Source organism: Chiloscyllium plagiosum, unplaced genomic scaffold (assembly GCF_037043375.1).
Source record: "Chiloscyllium plagiosum isolate Xiang-an unplaced genomic scaffold, Cpla_swu_hap1 HiC_scaffold_2, whole genome shotgun sequence".
Lineage (NCBI taxonomy): Eukaryota > Metazoa > Chordata > Chondrichthyes > Orectolobiformes > Hemiscylliidae > Chiloscyllium > Chiloscyllium plagiosum.
Window position 1 is genome coordinate 32,642,425 of NW_028270140.1, and position 14,387 is coordinate 32,656,811.

Here is a 14,387-nt window from a genome sequence, read left to right on the forward strand (position 1 = left end):
TAGGAGGCCGAGGGTTATAAAATCATGAGGGGCATAGATAAAAAGTATAACTAAGGTCTTTTCCACAGAATAGCGGAGTCCAAAACTGGAGGGCATAGGTTTAATGTGAGAGGTAAAAGATTTAAAAGGGACCCCAGGGGCAGCTTTTTCACACAGAAGACGGCGCATGTATGGAATGAGCTGCCAGAGGAAGTGGTAGAGGCAGGTACAATTACTATAGTTAAAAGACATTTGGACAGGTACATGGATAGGAAAGGTTTAGAGGGATGTGGGCCAAATGCAGGCAAATGGGACTAGTTGGGTTTAGGGAACCTGGTCGGCATGGACGAGTTGGGCTGAAAGGTGTGTCTCTGTTTTGCATGACTCAATGACTCAGCATATTGCCAATCTTTATTGCCCTTGAGAAGACGACGGTCAGCAACTAATTAGAAGTACTGCAATACACGGATAACATGTCACTTCCTACTCAGGTAGAGTTATGTATTAACAAAATATACAAAGACAGGATTTTGTGTGATTTTTGTATGAAAAAATGGGTGCGAACAATTATGAAGAAATAATGAAAACATTAAAAATACAAATGTTCTACTCGCAAAAAATCTCAGCAAATAATACAACAAAGCTTTCAAATCATAAAATACACTGTAGAATGTGCATAACAGAAACAAAACAGATTAAGTTCTTTGTTAATTATTTGAATAAAGAATTGATAAGATACAAATAGGGCCATGCCTTCAGCTGCCTGGGTGCGAAGCATTGGAATTCCCTCCCTACATGCCTCTCGCTGTTCTTGTCCTTAAAAATGTAACTTTAGAAACTACCTTTATGACTCTCTTAATATTCCATCATGTGATTAGCTGATCAAACTAATATGATAAATAATACTAACTTGCATTAAGAGATCCAGGCATAGATTATGGCCTTTCACATAATATTGCACCATTTCTTTATCTCACCTGTAAAGGTGTGTGCTGAAGATGATCATTCATAACAGCTTCTTCACCTTTTATTGGAAATATTTTGTTTGGGGCAAAGACTGATGAACGTGGGCAGGTGTCAAATAGAAGCATATAGTGTCAAGTAACCTGATGAAAAATGTTATAACAACTAGTTTTGCATGTAATCCTGTTCTGCTGGGTGAATGCACATTTCCAAGTGTGGATGCCAGGGAATGTGTTGATTTTGAAATGGACAGCTAATTGCATTAGAAACTACTGTCATGGAGAGATTGATGGAACAAAGTGATTTTTAAGATTGATTTGAATGACATCCCTCCTTTTAGCTGGTGTTCTGTCAATAGCCTATTCCCTAGATGCCACATCAGCTGTATGGCTGTCAATGTTATTAAACCTAAGAATGTTTCATTGCTGTTGCAGGTTCACAGACCTCTCTACCGTTCTCACAAGTCCGCACCCTTTCATCAACGCCTCACCATCCTCCACTTTACCATCCCATTATCATTTGCCTCCTCACAAACACATTTCCCTCCTCACAAACCCAACCCAATCACAGCTGCAGATAAAATCCAATAAACCAACTTAACACTTATAAAAAAGAATTCTAAAACCTGCTGCCATGAGGGCTAGGTTTAATTTATCCAGCATCAGAAAAGAAAGTACAATTGCTTTGTGAAAATGTGCTTGTTCTGTTGAAAACTAGCTTGAATGCACCAATGTTTAGAGAGCGATTTAGAGAGCAGAAAATCTAGAACAATGGGTTATAGTCCTTATAGAAGAGGTTAGTCATTTAGGACTTAGATGAGGAGAAACCTCTTTATTCAAGACAGTTGTGAAATTTTGGTATTTGCTATGGCAGAATGCTTGAGATGCACAATTGTTGAGCATATTTCGGGCAAAGACTGATATATGTTTGGACATTGAGAAAATCAAAGTATATATAGATAGGACAGGAAAATGAAATTGGTTAAATCAAACTTGATCCTATTGAATGGCGAAGCAGACTTAAAGAAATAAATGTCTTACTTCTTGATGTTATTTCAGATGCTCTGCTATTCATAAATGTTTTGGAAAACATAAAATCTGGAAAGAGACAAAGGGTGCATGCCAAACACTGGCAAAGTTAAATCAACAACCCTTGAAGGCATTGTGTGGGAGTATCAGCGATGACCCAGTTAGGAGACTATTGTAGTTTCATCCTGAGCATTGCTGTGCTTGGAGATTTTTTTTTGGGAAGAAGGAAGCTGCCTGTTTAGCATAAATATACACTTCAAAGCAGTGGAAAAATAATAGTTTGTGATTTTATAAAAAGAACATGATCTTAGATATATTTGGAAATTCTGAATAAAGGCACACTGTTGGTCTTACTGAACAACTGCAAAGCAAAGATTCATATCCACTTTCCTCGTGAAACTGCTGACAGAATGCCTATTGAGGTCAAGTCAAGCTTGAAAATGACTTCACCACTTCAAAATCTGACTGACATTAGATTAGATTAGATTAGATTAGACTCCCTACAGTGTGGAAATAGGCCCTTCGGCCCAACAAGTCCACACCGACCCTCCAAAGAGCAACCCACCCAGACCCATTCCTCTACATTCACTCCTGACTAATGCACCTAACACTACGGGCAATTTAGCATGGCCAATTTACCTAACCTGCACATTTTTGGACTGTGGGAGGAAACCCACGCAGACATGGGGAGAATGTGCAAACTCCACATGTTCAGAGTTTTTAATTGTAATGAGGGCAGGAAGGACATTTCCCTTGATTTACTCGTGTACGTTTGAGAATATTAAAAAATTAAGCAGATGCCCATGATAGGAGTTGCCAAGTGTTCAGGATTTTCCTCTTCTATAAATGTAAGTCTGCCTTTTTGATCCTCAACACTTTGTTGATTATATCCTACTGGGCCTTAAATTTATTTGAGATTATGTCACCTTTTATAGCTTAAGCCACCCTCTGGAAAGAATATGATTTAACTTCCTGGATTTCATCAAGTAATTGGGTTTGCAGGAGTTAAAGCTCAAATTTATCCATTTTTAAAAATTTCCTACAGATGCTCAGTAACTACAAAATTAAAGTTATTCTCAGTTTTAGCATAAAAGATCCACTGAATCATTAAGTTGTTGAACAAGTAATAGGAGACGCATGACTAAGGTTCTTCTGGTATCAAATATCAAATTAACAGTAAAATTGTTCATGCAATTTTTAAGAAACAAGGATTATAATAATCTATTAGGTGTAAGGGTTTGTAAAGCATTAGTAAGTTGGTTTAGGTGGAGGAATTTCTTCAAATATAGAAATTTACAGCACAGCAGTCTGTTCAGCCCTTTGTGGTCATGTCAGCTCTTTGAAAAAGCTATTCAAATGGTCCCACATCAGTCTGTTCTGTCTCTGTAGCCCTGCAAAGATTTTTGTTCAATGCCTATCCAATTGCCGCTTCAAAGCTACCAATGAACCTGCTTTCATTCACCTTTCAGGCAGTGCATTCCAGATCACAACAACTTGCTGGGTAAAAGTTATTCTGCTCTGGTTCCTTTTGGTAATTTATATTTTCCCAAATATAACAGAGGATCCTTGATAAAACACGCCCATTCTCACAAAAAAGAATGGATACTTTTTGTCAGAGTTCATAAAAAAGCATCTCATGATTTACTGTGTGTTACAGGACAGTCCATTAGATTGAATGATCCTCCTCTCTTCACCTGTCACAATAAGCTCTACTTTGTTGAGAGTAAAATTTTACTAGTGACTGGATTTTGGTAAAAACTCTGACCAGCTGGGTTGTGTCTGCTGTGTCTCTCTGTGTCTCTGTAGACTGTGCCCGATGTGGGACTCCCAGAGGTGTTTCTTCACTCACCAGTTCCTTCTTTTTCATGCACTCCATTAAAATTATAAAGAGGTGCTGAGCCTGTGTGCGACTGTAGTTGAAGGTCTTCTGGATGGTGACAAGCAGTTGGTCTCTCAAAGATTCATTGATTACCCTGACATGAAAAAGAGAGAATGAATGGAGCCTTTAGAATTACACAGTGACAAGGGATCTACTGAGGTGATAACCTAGGAACAGGAATTACCCATGAACCTGCCTCATCATACAATCAGACCATTCAACAAAGGCCATTTGGTGCATCAAGATTTTATGGGGTTTTCAAAGAGCAAACCAGATAGTCCAACCTTCTCCATACCCCTGAAGATTTTTTTCTCTCAAATTAATTCAATTTATTTTATAAATCTGCCATACAATCTGGCCCAATTACTCTATCAAGTAGCGACTTTCAAATCCTAACCTGCACTAAACAAGTTAACTTAGGTTGAATGATCATGGTTGATCTTTCTTTTAACTCTATTTTACTTCTCTTTCATTTATAACCCTTATAACATCTTGCCTAACAGAAGTTAATCTCAGCTCCCTACCACTAACCCCTGAACTCTAGCCTCAAAAGATTTTTTTGTCTAAACTTTTGCCAAAGTATTGCAGGTAATGTTTTAAATTGTATTTCATCCATCTAGATGAGGATGTACCAAGTACAATCAGTTTTAATGTACTTCTGCTCTAGGTGAGTTGGTTATAACCTAGCTACTGAGAAACTCTCACTATACCCATAATTATGTTTTTGACTATGATTTCAAAGTAAGAATTTTGAAATGAGAGCAAAACTTGGAGAGGATTTACTATATGTGCAAAGACTATTTTTACGATGCGTCCAACAATTTTAAATTGTAGCCGTTTGATATCCATTGTCTCAACATTTTCATGGGGAGTATAGGCATTGAACTATGCAATTAAAGCACATATGTCATTGCACACTCCACAGTAAATATATATACTATACATTCTCACATATAACATGAAAAATATTTAACCACCTAGTTAAGAATGATCTGAATGGACATAGTCAACATGGATTTTTGAATGAGAAATTGTGTTTGGCAAATTTGTTGGAGTTTTTGATGATGTTACTAACAAAATTGATAACGGAGATTTGATAAACAATATATTTAGATTTACAGAAGGCTTTTTTAAAGTGCCCCACAGGAGGCCGGTCAGAAAAAAAATTCAGGCACATGAATAAGAGGTAATTCACTGATTGATGATTGGCTAACAGACAATAAGAATAGGGATAAATGAATCTTTTTCACTTTGGTATGCTGCGATTACCCATAAGAATCAGACCCAATTGCAAACAATATATATCAGCTATTTGGAGGTGGGTACATAATGTAATGTATCCAATTTTTCAGATGTTATAAAGCTAAGTGGGAAGATGTAAAGTGGCTTCAGGAGGATTTGGTCAGGCTTAGTGAATGGGCAAGAACATGGCAGATGGAACATAATGTGAAAAAATATGAGGTAGGAGAAATAGATGCGTTCAGTATTTCTTAAATGGTAAGAGACTGGAAAGTTTAGGTGTATGAAAGGACCTGGCTGTCTTGGTCAATGAGTTGCTGATGGCTAACATGCAGTTAAAGTAAGCTATTGTGAAAGCTAATGGAATGTCAGCCTTTGTTACAAGAGGATTTGAGTACAGGAATAGTGAAATCTTGCTTCAATTTTAGAGGAAAGGTGATTCCTGATGAAGGGCTTTTGCCTGAAACGTCGATTTTCCTGCTCCTCGAATGCTGCCTGACCTGCTGTGCTTTTCCAGCACCACTCTAATCTTGACTCTAATCTCCAGCATCTGCAGTACCCAATTCTGCCTCAATTTTAGAGGAACTTGGTTACACCACACATCATGTATTCTGTACAGTTTTAGTCTCCTTACCTCAGGAAATATGTTATGCTTTGGAAGGAGTGCACCAAAAAGGTTCATCAGATATTCCCAGAATGGCTTTCTTTACAGCAATATGCAGGTTTTGTTTCCATTAAATGGCTATATCTCTTTTTTCTCAGTTGGTTATTTTGCCCAAGAAATGATAGTTGAAGTTGAAAGGTTTTGCTTTCTTGATACTTACCCTCCGGCTTCGGAATATTTGTGAGCAAAGGCGAGGATATCTGAAGCCCGCCCACTGCCATCGCAGACTACCACAGGCACAGGAGGGGTATCTCGTAAATATTCCAACACAATAGAGATAACGTTGGGACCACCTTCCACAATGAGTGCCACCACTGGAACCCCCTGTCCAATCCCTGGAGAGAGAGAGGGAGAGAGACACATCAGGTCAAGGGGAAGATCGAGGGAACAAAATGCATCAAACTGCCTATCAGGTCAAATCTAAGCTGTCTAGCTCTATGTAGCACACTTGCCTTGAAATCAGAAGGCTGGGTGTCCAAGTTTTATCCTAGAGATTTGAGCACAAAGTGGAGATTGCAATGTTGAGGGGTACCTTTTTTTTCAGATGTGTCCTTGTCTAACCATTTAGGTGGTTGTAAAAGATCCAATGGCACACTTTCAAAGGTGAGCAATGGAGCTGTTCCTGGTCTCCTAGTCAACATTTATCAGCCAGCCCTACTAAATGAACTACTTTCATGCTATCACCTTGCTGTTTTTGGAATGTTGCTTTGCACAAATTGACTCCAAAATTTCCTACTTTACAACACTTCATTGGCTGTGAACTTAGGTATTGTATCACTATGTAAGTCAGTAGAATATCCTAATAATAGGATAATTGACAATAGCCTAATAACAAGCTATGATAAATAGTTATGAGTTTTGCACCTAGTTCATGAAGCATGTCTGATCTGCTCAAGCAGAAAAAATGATATATTGCAATCTCTTCACATAGAAGGCTCCATTTCAATTACCTTGATTTTCAAGCACAGGAACCAGAGTGCCAACTTTCTATTACACAGTGTGTCTGTGGGCCTTAATAAGCCCTTTAATGCGATGATTCTGTGTTTGCACTGAGAAGGTATACTTGCAGAGTACAGAGTGGGAAAGGTGGCAATAATGGTTTTTTTTTAGATTAGATTAGATTACTTACAATGTGGAAACAGGCCCTTCGGCCCAACAAGTCCACACCGACCCGCCGAAGCGCAACCCACCCATACCCCTACATTTACCCCTTTAACCTAACACTACGGGCAATTTAGCATTGCCAATTCACCTGACCCAGGGTTTTGTACCCAGGGTTTTTGCATTGACATATTAAGTAACCAAGAGCATTAACTGTTACAGAATTAAGGCATGTAAATGAAGGAAAGATACAGATCAGCATGATCTAATTGAATGGTGGTACAGGGTTGGAATGCCTCCTCAAGTACCTGTATTTATTATCATTGTCTTTGGGTTTCACTCCAATGCCATGAATGGCTTCATCAAGCTTACAGTGAAGAGTTTGCATCTATTTTTTAAAATTGAACTAGGAATATATCTAGCATGAGAGAAATATTGAAAATACATGTAAATTCTCAACCATTTCAACTGCCATGGTTCTTTATATTGAGGAAGAAATAAAGAATACCTTGCATTTACACATAGAGAGGAACTTCGATTATCCGGCATTCGATTATCTGAATATCAGATTATCCGGCAAGTTCGCAAAGTCCCAATGCTTGGCTAAACTATGTTATCTGGCATTTGATTATCCAGAATTTGATTAACCAAATAAAATACTCCCCACCCATGTTCTTCAGATAATCGAGATTCCTCTGTAATCTTTCACAACCTCAGGGCACTCAAAGGTGTTTTACAGCCAATGAGATACTTTTGAAGTGTGCTCACAGATGTATTATGGAAAGCTTGATGATGAACACATGCACAGCAAGATCCCACAAATAGTTATGCAGTAGTGGCCAAGGTAATTTGTTTTCGTCACTTTGGCTAAGGGATAATTCTTGTTCATGAGAATAAGACATTTTTCTTCTGGGATTCCAATGAAATTGTTCCATTTTCTGATCAATTACTTAATTTCAGTTACAAATCAAATACAATCAAATGTGTTCTGTTTTAGAGACCTACTTCAGAAGCTAACAAACAAATTACACAACCAGGGCTGACAAAGATAAACTAATGTCGGTATATGTTTTACAATTAACTTGCCTAAGATGTCAAAACGTCATACTGGATTTCTGCATGGACAGCAAACAGTCAAAAAACTTGTTCAATAGTTCCTATTCTTAAATAAAAGCTATATGTCTCCTCAAAATATCATTTAAATTTATGAGCTAAAATTGTGAACGCTGTAAATCTAAAGTAAAAATGCATGAAATCAATCATGCATCCAAGTGTATCTGACAAATGTAGACAGGTTAATTTTCTTGCTGGAAACCTTTTAATCGAAGAATCTGTCACTTCATCAGAATATCTGATGTGCTTCCTTGTTTTGTTCTGGTGTATTTAACAACAACTTGCATTCACATAGCAGCTTTAACATAAAAGAGCATCCCCAGATGTTTCACAGGAGGTAGGCGGTCAAAGGGTTGATGGAAAAGATGGGGTTTAAGGTGTTGTATGAGTCTGTTTGGACTATGGTTTACCATGGGATAGATTTGCTGCCATCATCCTTTATTAGAGTAGTGAGTTACAGCGCTTACAATCTGGTGTGGTAAAGGAAAATCATTTGCTGTTCTAAATGAGAACAGGCTCTTAATTTGTACATGATAGTGACTATATACAAGTTACTCTGATAAATATTGTTGGAGGCCTCTAACAGACCTGGATGTTAGGCCTTACTTTTTAGAGATCCTAAGTTGTTCTCTCACCAAGTCAATCTGACATTATCATACTGGGTGATGCTTAAGGCATACCTCAGTATTAACCCTTTCAGATCTTTATATTCTTGTACAACAAGTCTACCTTAGAGAAGCAGAGAGAGGAAGGGAGATGGAAAGGCACAGGAAAGTAATTTCTGAGCTCAGAACCTAGGTAGCTAAAGGCAATGCTGGGAGTGAAGAAAACTGGAGATTCACAGAATATTCATGAACTCAGACATCTGTCTCAGAGGGATATGGAATAACATGAGGTTCAGAGATAAGAAACAGGCAAGGCCATGTAAGTATTCAATAAGAAAGATGAGAATTTTAAATTGTAATAATGCAGACTGGGAGTCATTATAGGTTAGGGAGCATAGGAGTTTTTGAGTGTACGGGATGTGGTGGTGAGTTAGGGTATAGACTGCTAACGCAAGAAGGGCCTAGTTATTCTTCCTTCCTGTCTTCTGTCTGTGAGTCAATTCTTAATCCATTACTATATATTCCTCATATCCCATGAGCTTTAATTTATCAATTATGTGAGTAACATCCTAAAAAAGCCTCCAACAAGTTTGTCAACCATGATTTTCAACTTCTCATTCGCCCTAGTTACTTGAATCTCTAATGTGTGAAGATTTACTGCATCTGCCTCAGTGAAAGCTAACACAAAGTAATCATTTCGCTTCTCCACCTGACTTTGCTTGCAATGGAACCACTTTCATTTTAGCAAAATGTTTCCTTTTTACATCCCTACAAGAGCTTTTAAAGTCCGTTTTTATGTTTTGCAAGATTGCAATCATATTCTATTCTGCTTTTCCTCATCGGTTTCTTGATTCCCCTATACTGTATTACAGAAACTTTCCAATCCTCAGATTTATACTAATTCTGCCCACTTTTGTATGCCTTAAATCTTATACAATTCTTAACTTCCTTTATCATCCTTGGTTAACTGACTTTTATTCAAGTTGTTGCACTGTGTTGCTGTAAGTCATGCAATACTCCCTTCAGCTTTAGGGGTAGGATTAAGGAAAACCCTAAGGCATTCCACACTTATGTGAGGAACAAGAGGCTGGCCAGAGTGAGGGTAGGGCAGATCAGGGATAGTGGAGGGAACTTGTGCCTGGAATCACAGGAAGTAAGGGAGGTCCATGATGAATATTTTGCTTCAGTATTCATTACTGAGAGAGATCTGGATGCTTCTGAGGACAGCGTGAAAAAGACTGATATACTCAAACAGGTTGATGTAACAAAGGAGGATGTGCTGAAAATTTTGAAAAACATAAGGATAGGTAAATCCCCTGGGCAAGATGGGATATACCCTAGGTTACTACAGGAAGCGAAGGAAGAGATTGCTGCGCTTTTGGCAACGGTCTTTGCATCCTCACTGCCCACCGGCGTAATGCCAGATGATTAGATTACTTACAGTGTGGTAACAGGCCCTTCGGCCCAACAAGTCCACACCGATCTGCCGAAGCGCAACCCATTCCCCTATATTTACCCCTTCACCTAACACTACGAGCAATTTTAACATGGCCAATTCACCTAACCTGCACATTTTTGGACTGTGGGAGGAAACTGGAGCACTTGGAGGAAACCCACACAGACACGGGGAGAATGTGATTGGAGGGTGGCAAATGTTATTCCCTTGTTCAAGAAAGGGAATAAGGATAATTCTGGGAATTACAGACCAGTCAATCTTACGTCAATGGTAAGAAAAGTATTGGAGAGGATTCTGAGAGACAGGATTTATGATTGCTTGAAAAACCATAGTTTGATTAGAAATAGTCAGCACGGCTTTGTGAGGGGCAGGTCATGCCTCACAAAACTTACTGAATTCTTTAAGGACATGACCAAAACACATTGATGAAGGTGGAGCACTGAATGTGGTGTATCTGGATTTTAGCGCATTTGATAAGGTTCCCCATGGTAGGCTCATTCAGAAAGTAAAAAAACATGGGATACAGGGAAACCTGACTGGATACAGAATTGACTGGCGATAGAAGACAGGGCATGGTTGTAGATAGAAAGTATTCAGCCTGGAGCTCGCTGACCAGTGGTGTTCCACAGGGATCAGTTCTGGGACCTCTGCTCTTTGTGATATTTATAAATAACTTGGATGAGGAAGTGAAAGGGTGGGTTAGTAAATTTGCAGATGACATGAAGGATGGTGGAGTTGTGATAGTGTGAATAACTGTTGTAGGTCGCAATGCAACATTGACAGGATGCAGAACCGGACTGATAAGTGACAGATGGGGTTCAACCTGGAAAAGTATGAAATGATCCACTTTGGAAGGTCAAATTTGAATACTGAATACAGGGTTAAAGGCAGGATTCTTGGCAGTGTGGAGGAGCAAGGGGATCTTGAAGCCATGTCCATATTTCATTCAAAGTTGCCGTCTGAGTTGATAAGGCTGTTAAGAAGGAATATGGTGTGTTGGCTTTCATTTGCAGGGGGATTGAGTTTGAGAGCTGCGAGGTTATGCTGCAACTCTATACAGCACTGATTAGACCACACTTGGAATATTGTGTTCAGTTTTGGTCGCCTTATCACAGGAAAGATGTGGAAGCTTTACAGAGGGTGCAGAGGAGAGTTACCAGGATACTGCCTGGACTGGAGGGGATGTATTATGAAGAAAGGTTGAGGGAGCTAGGGTTTTTCTCATTGGAGCGAAGAAAGATGAAAGGTGACTTGATAGAGGTGTACAATATGTTGAAAGGCATAGATAGAGCAGATAGCCAGAGACTTTTTCCCATAGGGGAAATGTCTATCATGAGGAGGCATAATTTGAAGGTGATTGGAGGAAGGCTTAGGGGAGATGTCAGAGGTAGGTTCTTTACTCAGAGAGTGGTGGGTGTGTGGAATGCACTGCCAGCGGTGGTAGTAGAGTCAGATACATTAGGGACATCTAAGTGACTCTTGCATAGGCACATGGAAGATAGAATGAAGGGTATGTAGGTTAATCTGATTTTAGAGTAGGGTAAAAGGCCAGCACAACATTGAGGGCTGAAGGGCAAAAACTGAACCTTACTGTTCTATGTTCTATGTTCTTAAAGACTGTCTGTTGCCTAAGTGTGGTCATGTCTTTTCATGTATTCTCCCATTCCACTTCATCCAATTTAGGCCTCACCTTTTCATAATTTCCCTTATCTAAATTTGCTTCAGATTGAGCTATCTCATTTTCAAACATAATCTAAAATTCTATCATGTTATGATTATTCATCTCCATAGATTATTAATTTGTCCTTTTAATTTGTATAATACTAGATTTAAAATAGCCTGTCTGCTAGTCGACTTCTTAATGTGCTACTTTAAAAAGAAAATTCCAAATATACTCCAGAAATTCATTCTCTACAGTTTTACTGCTCATTTGGTTTACCCAGTCTGTATGTGATCATCCATGATTACTGAGCTGCTCTTATGACAAGCTTGATTAACACCATACCCCACATTACCATTACTGTTTTGTGGCCAATAAATAACTCCAACCAATATCTGCTGTCCATTCTGTTCCTGAGTTCCACCTAAACAGAATCTACACATTGTTCTTCTGATCTGAGATCCTCCATTACTATTGTACTGAACCCATCTTATGTTATTAGCACAACTCCACCTCCTTCCCTTCTTGTCTATCTTTCTTAAATATTGAATATTCTTGAAAATTCAGTTACCAGACCAGAGAACTATGCAGCCATGTTTCTGAAATGGCAATTGTATCATCACCAATTTGTGCCTTTAGATTATCTATCATGTTGTGAAAGCTGCATGCATTCAGGCAAAGTGCCCTTAACTTTTTCTTTTTGACATCATTCCACATTCAAGACAATGCTTGGTTTTGTTCTCCTTTCTTCCATTGTCCTTAACAGCTATTTTATACTTCCCATTATCAATTTTACTTTCTTCCAATTTGGGTTACCTCTCAAGTTCCCATTCCTCTCTATCCCATTTCTACGCTTTGCACCAACTCTTCCATATGAAAGTGAACGACACATGTGGGCGGCACGGTGGCACAGTGGTTAGCACTGTTGCCTCACAGCGCCAGAGATCCGGGTTCAATTCCCGCCTCAGGCGACTGACTGTGTGGAGTTTGCACGTTCTCCCCGTGTCTGCGTGGGTTTCCTCCGGGTGCTCCGGTTTCCTCCCACAGTCCAAAGATGTGCAGGGTCAGGTGAATTGGCCATGCTAAATTACCCGTAGTGTTAGGTAAGGGGTAAATGTAGGGGTATGGGTGGGTTCGCTTCGGCGGGTCGGTGTGGACTTGTTGGGCCGAAGGGCCTGTTTCCACACTGTAATGTAATCTGTAATCTAATCTGTAATCCTCACAACTTTCTGGGTACAAAAGGCTTTTCTTGTATTTCCTGCAGGATTTATTAGTGACTGTCTTATGGGCTTTACTTTTGGTCTCACTCAAAGTTGGAAACATCTTCTCTTCAATTATCCTACAAAGTCTACTCATACCTTTTAAAGCAACTTCATCAGGAAAACATCTGGTTTTCTCTTTTCTAAAGAAAACACCCCCTCCCCTACCCCAGCCAATTCAATCTTTCCTGATAGGTGCAATCTCCAAGATCCAGTAACAACCGTATAAATCTCATTTGGATCTTACTCCAATTTCATTAAATCTGATAGGAGAAAGTGAGGACTGCAGATGCTGGAGATCAGAGTCAAAGAGTGTGATGTTGGAAAAGCACAGCCGGTCAGGCAGCATCCGAGGAGCAGGAGAATCGATGTTTTGAGGATAAGAGCTCTTCCTCTTATACTTTTCCAACTCTTCGTCTCATTAAATCTGATGTATGATATGAAAGCCAGAACTATGACAATACTCCAAGTGCAGTCTAACCAAAGATTAGATTTAACTTGTCTTTTTTTTTCCAATTCTATCCCTCTAGAAATAAACCCTGGGAGTTGGCTATACTAATCAGGTTGAGTGTGTTCTATTTTCTATTGATTGGAAATACATTTGTATTTATACTACACAGAATGAGGAAAAATTAAATCTGTTGTCTGTGTATTTTGCCTTTAAATGAGTTCACCTGTAATGGCTTCATGTGCTCTGTGCATATAGAGATGTGACTGTGCCTGGCAGTTAGTCCAGTGTTTGCAAGCTTCATACAGAAATCAGTTGCATCTCCAATGTCTGCTTTATAACTGACAATGTGTTTTACAGTTTAAAATAACCTAACCCACAGAATTAACCAAGCCCTGATGAGTGAATCCTTATTAGACCATTACCATTAACATCAAAATATCCTCAGAAAAAGTTTACGAGTTCACGCTTTTGCTTAAATTTGATGTTTAAATACAGTTGCCAATTTAAATACATCTTCCTCCTGAGTAATTAATGCAGTTTCATGCAGCCTTTGAAATCAAAAACATGTCACTGAAAGAAAGAAAACAAGTCAGGTAACGCTTTCAAAGACAGAAAGCAGGCAAAGTGGTTATTGGAATATGACATTGAAGCTCCACTAGAACAACATATCTGGAGTGCAGTCTCTCTTTGAACAAAAGGCTATATAAACATGTTACGGCAATTCAGCATGTGGAGACTGGAGTCACACGTGGATGACCACCCTACAAATAATGGACGTAATCCAGGTAGAACAATCAATGAGATGCCACTAGTAACTATTGAACATCCCTTTGCATTCCCAGCCCCTTCATATATTCCCAGGCATAGGATGACAAAGGGAAGTCCACAGGTCACATAAGTTGATGTGTACAGTCTAAAAGAAAGAACTTGTATTTATTAGCACCACTCATAACTTTTGAACATCGCAAAGTGCTTCACAGAAAATTAATT

At 39.0% G+C, this 14,387-nt stretch overlaps 1 protein-coding gene across 9 annotated transcripts in view; it reads right to left on the reverse strand.

Moving 5' to 3' along the window:
• The window catches only part of trpm3 (transient receptor potential cation channel, subfamily M, member 3), a 576,387-nt gene that overhangs the window by 94,205 nt on the left and 467,795 nt on the right, over positions 1 to 14,387 (reverse strand). For 8 of the 9 annotated variants that reach the window (XM_043716548.2, XM_043716539.2, XM_087995868.1 and 5 more), the window contains exons 7-8: positions 5,913 to 6,087; positions 3,820 to 3,943 (exon numbers count right to left, since the gene is read on the reverse strand). In XM_043716548.2, coding sequence (XP_043572483.1) covers positions 3,820 to 3,943; positions 5,913 to 6,087 — 299 coding nt within the window. Of the gene's footprint in view, positions 1 to 3,819; positions 3,944 to 5,908; positions 6,088 to 14,387 lie in introns of those variants that run through there. The other variant, XM_043716589.2, reaches the window with a different exon arrangement.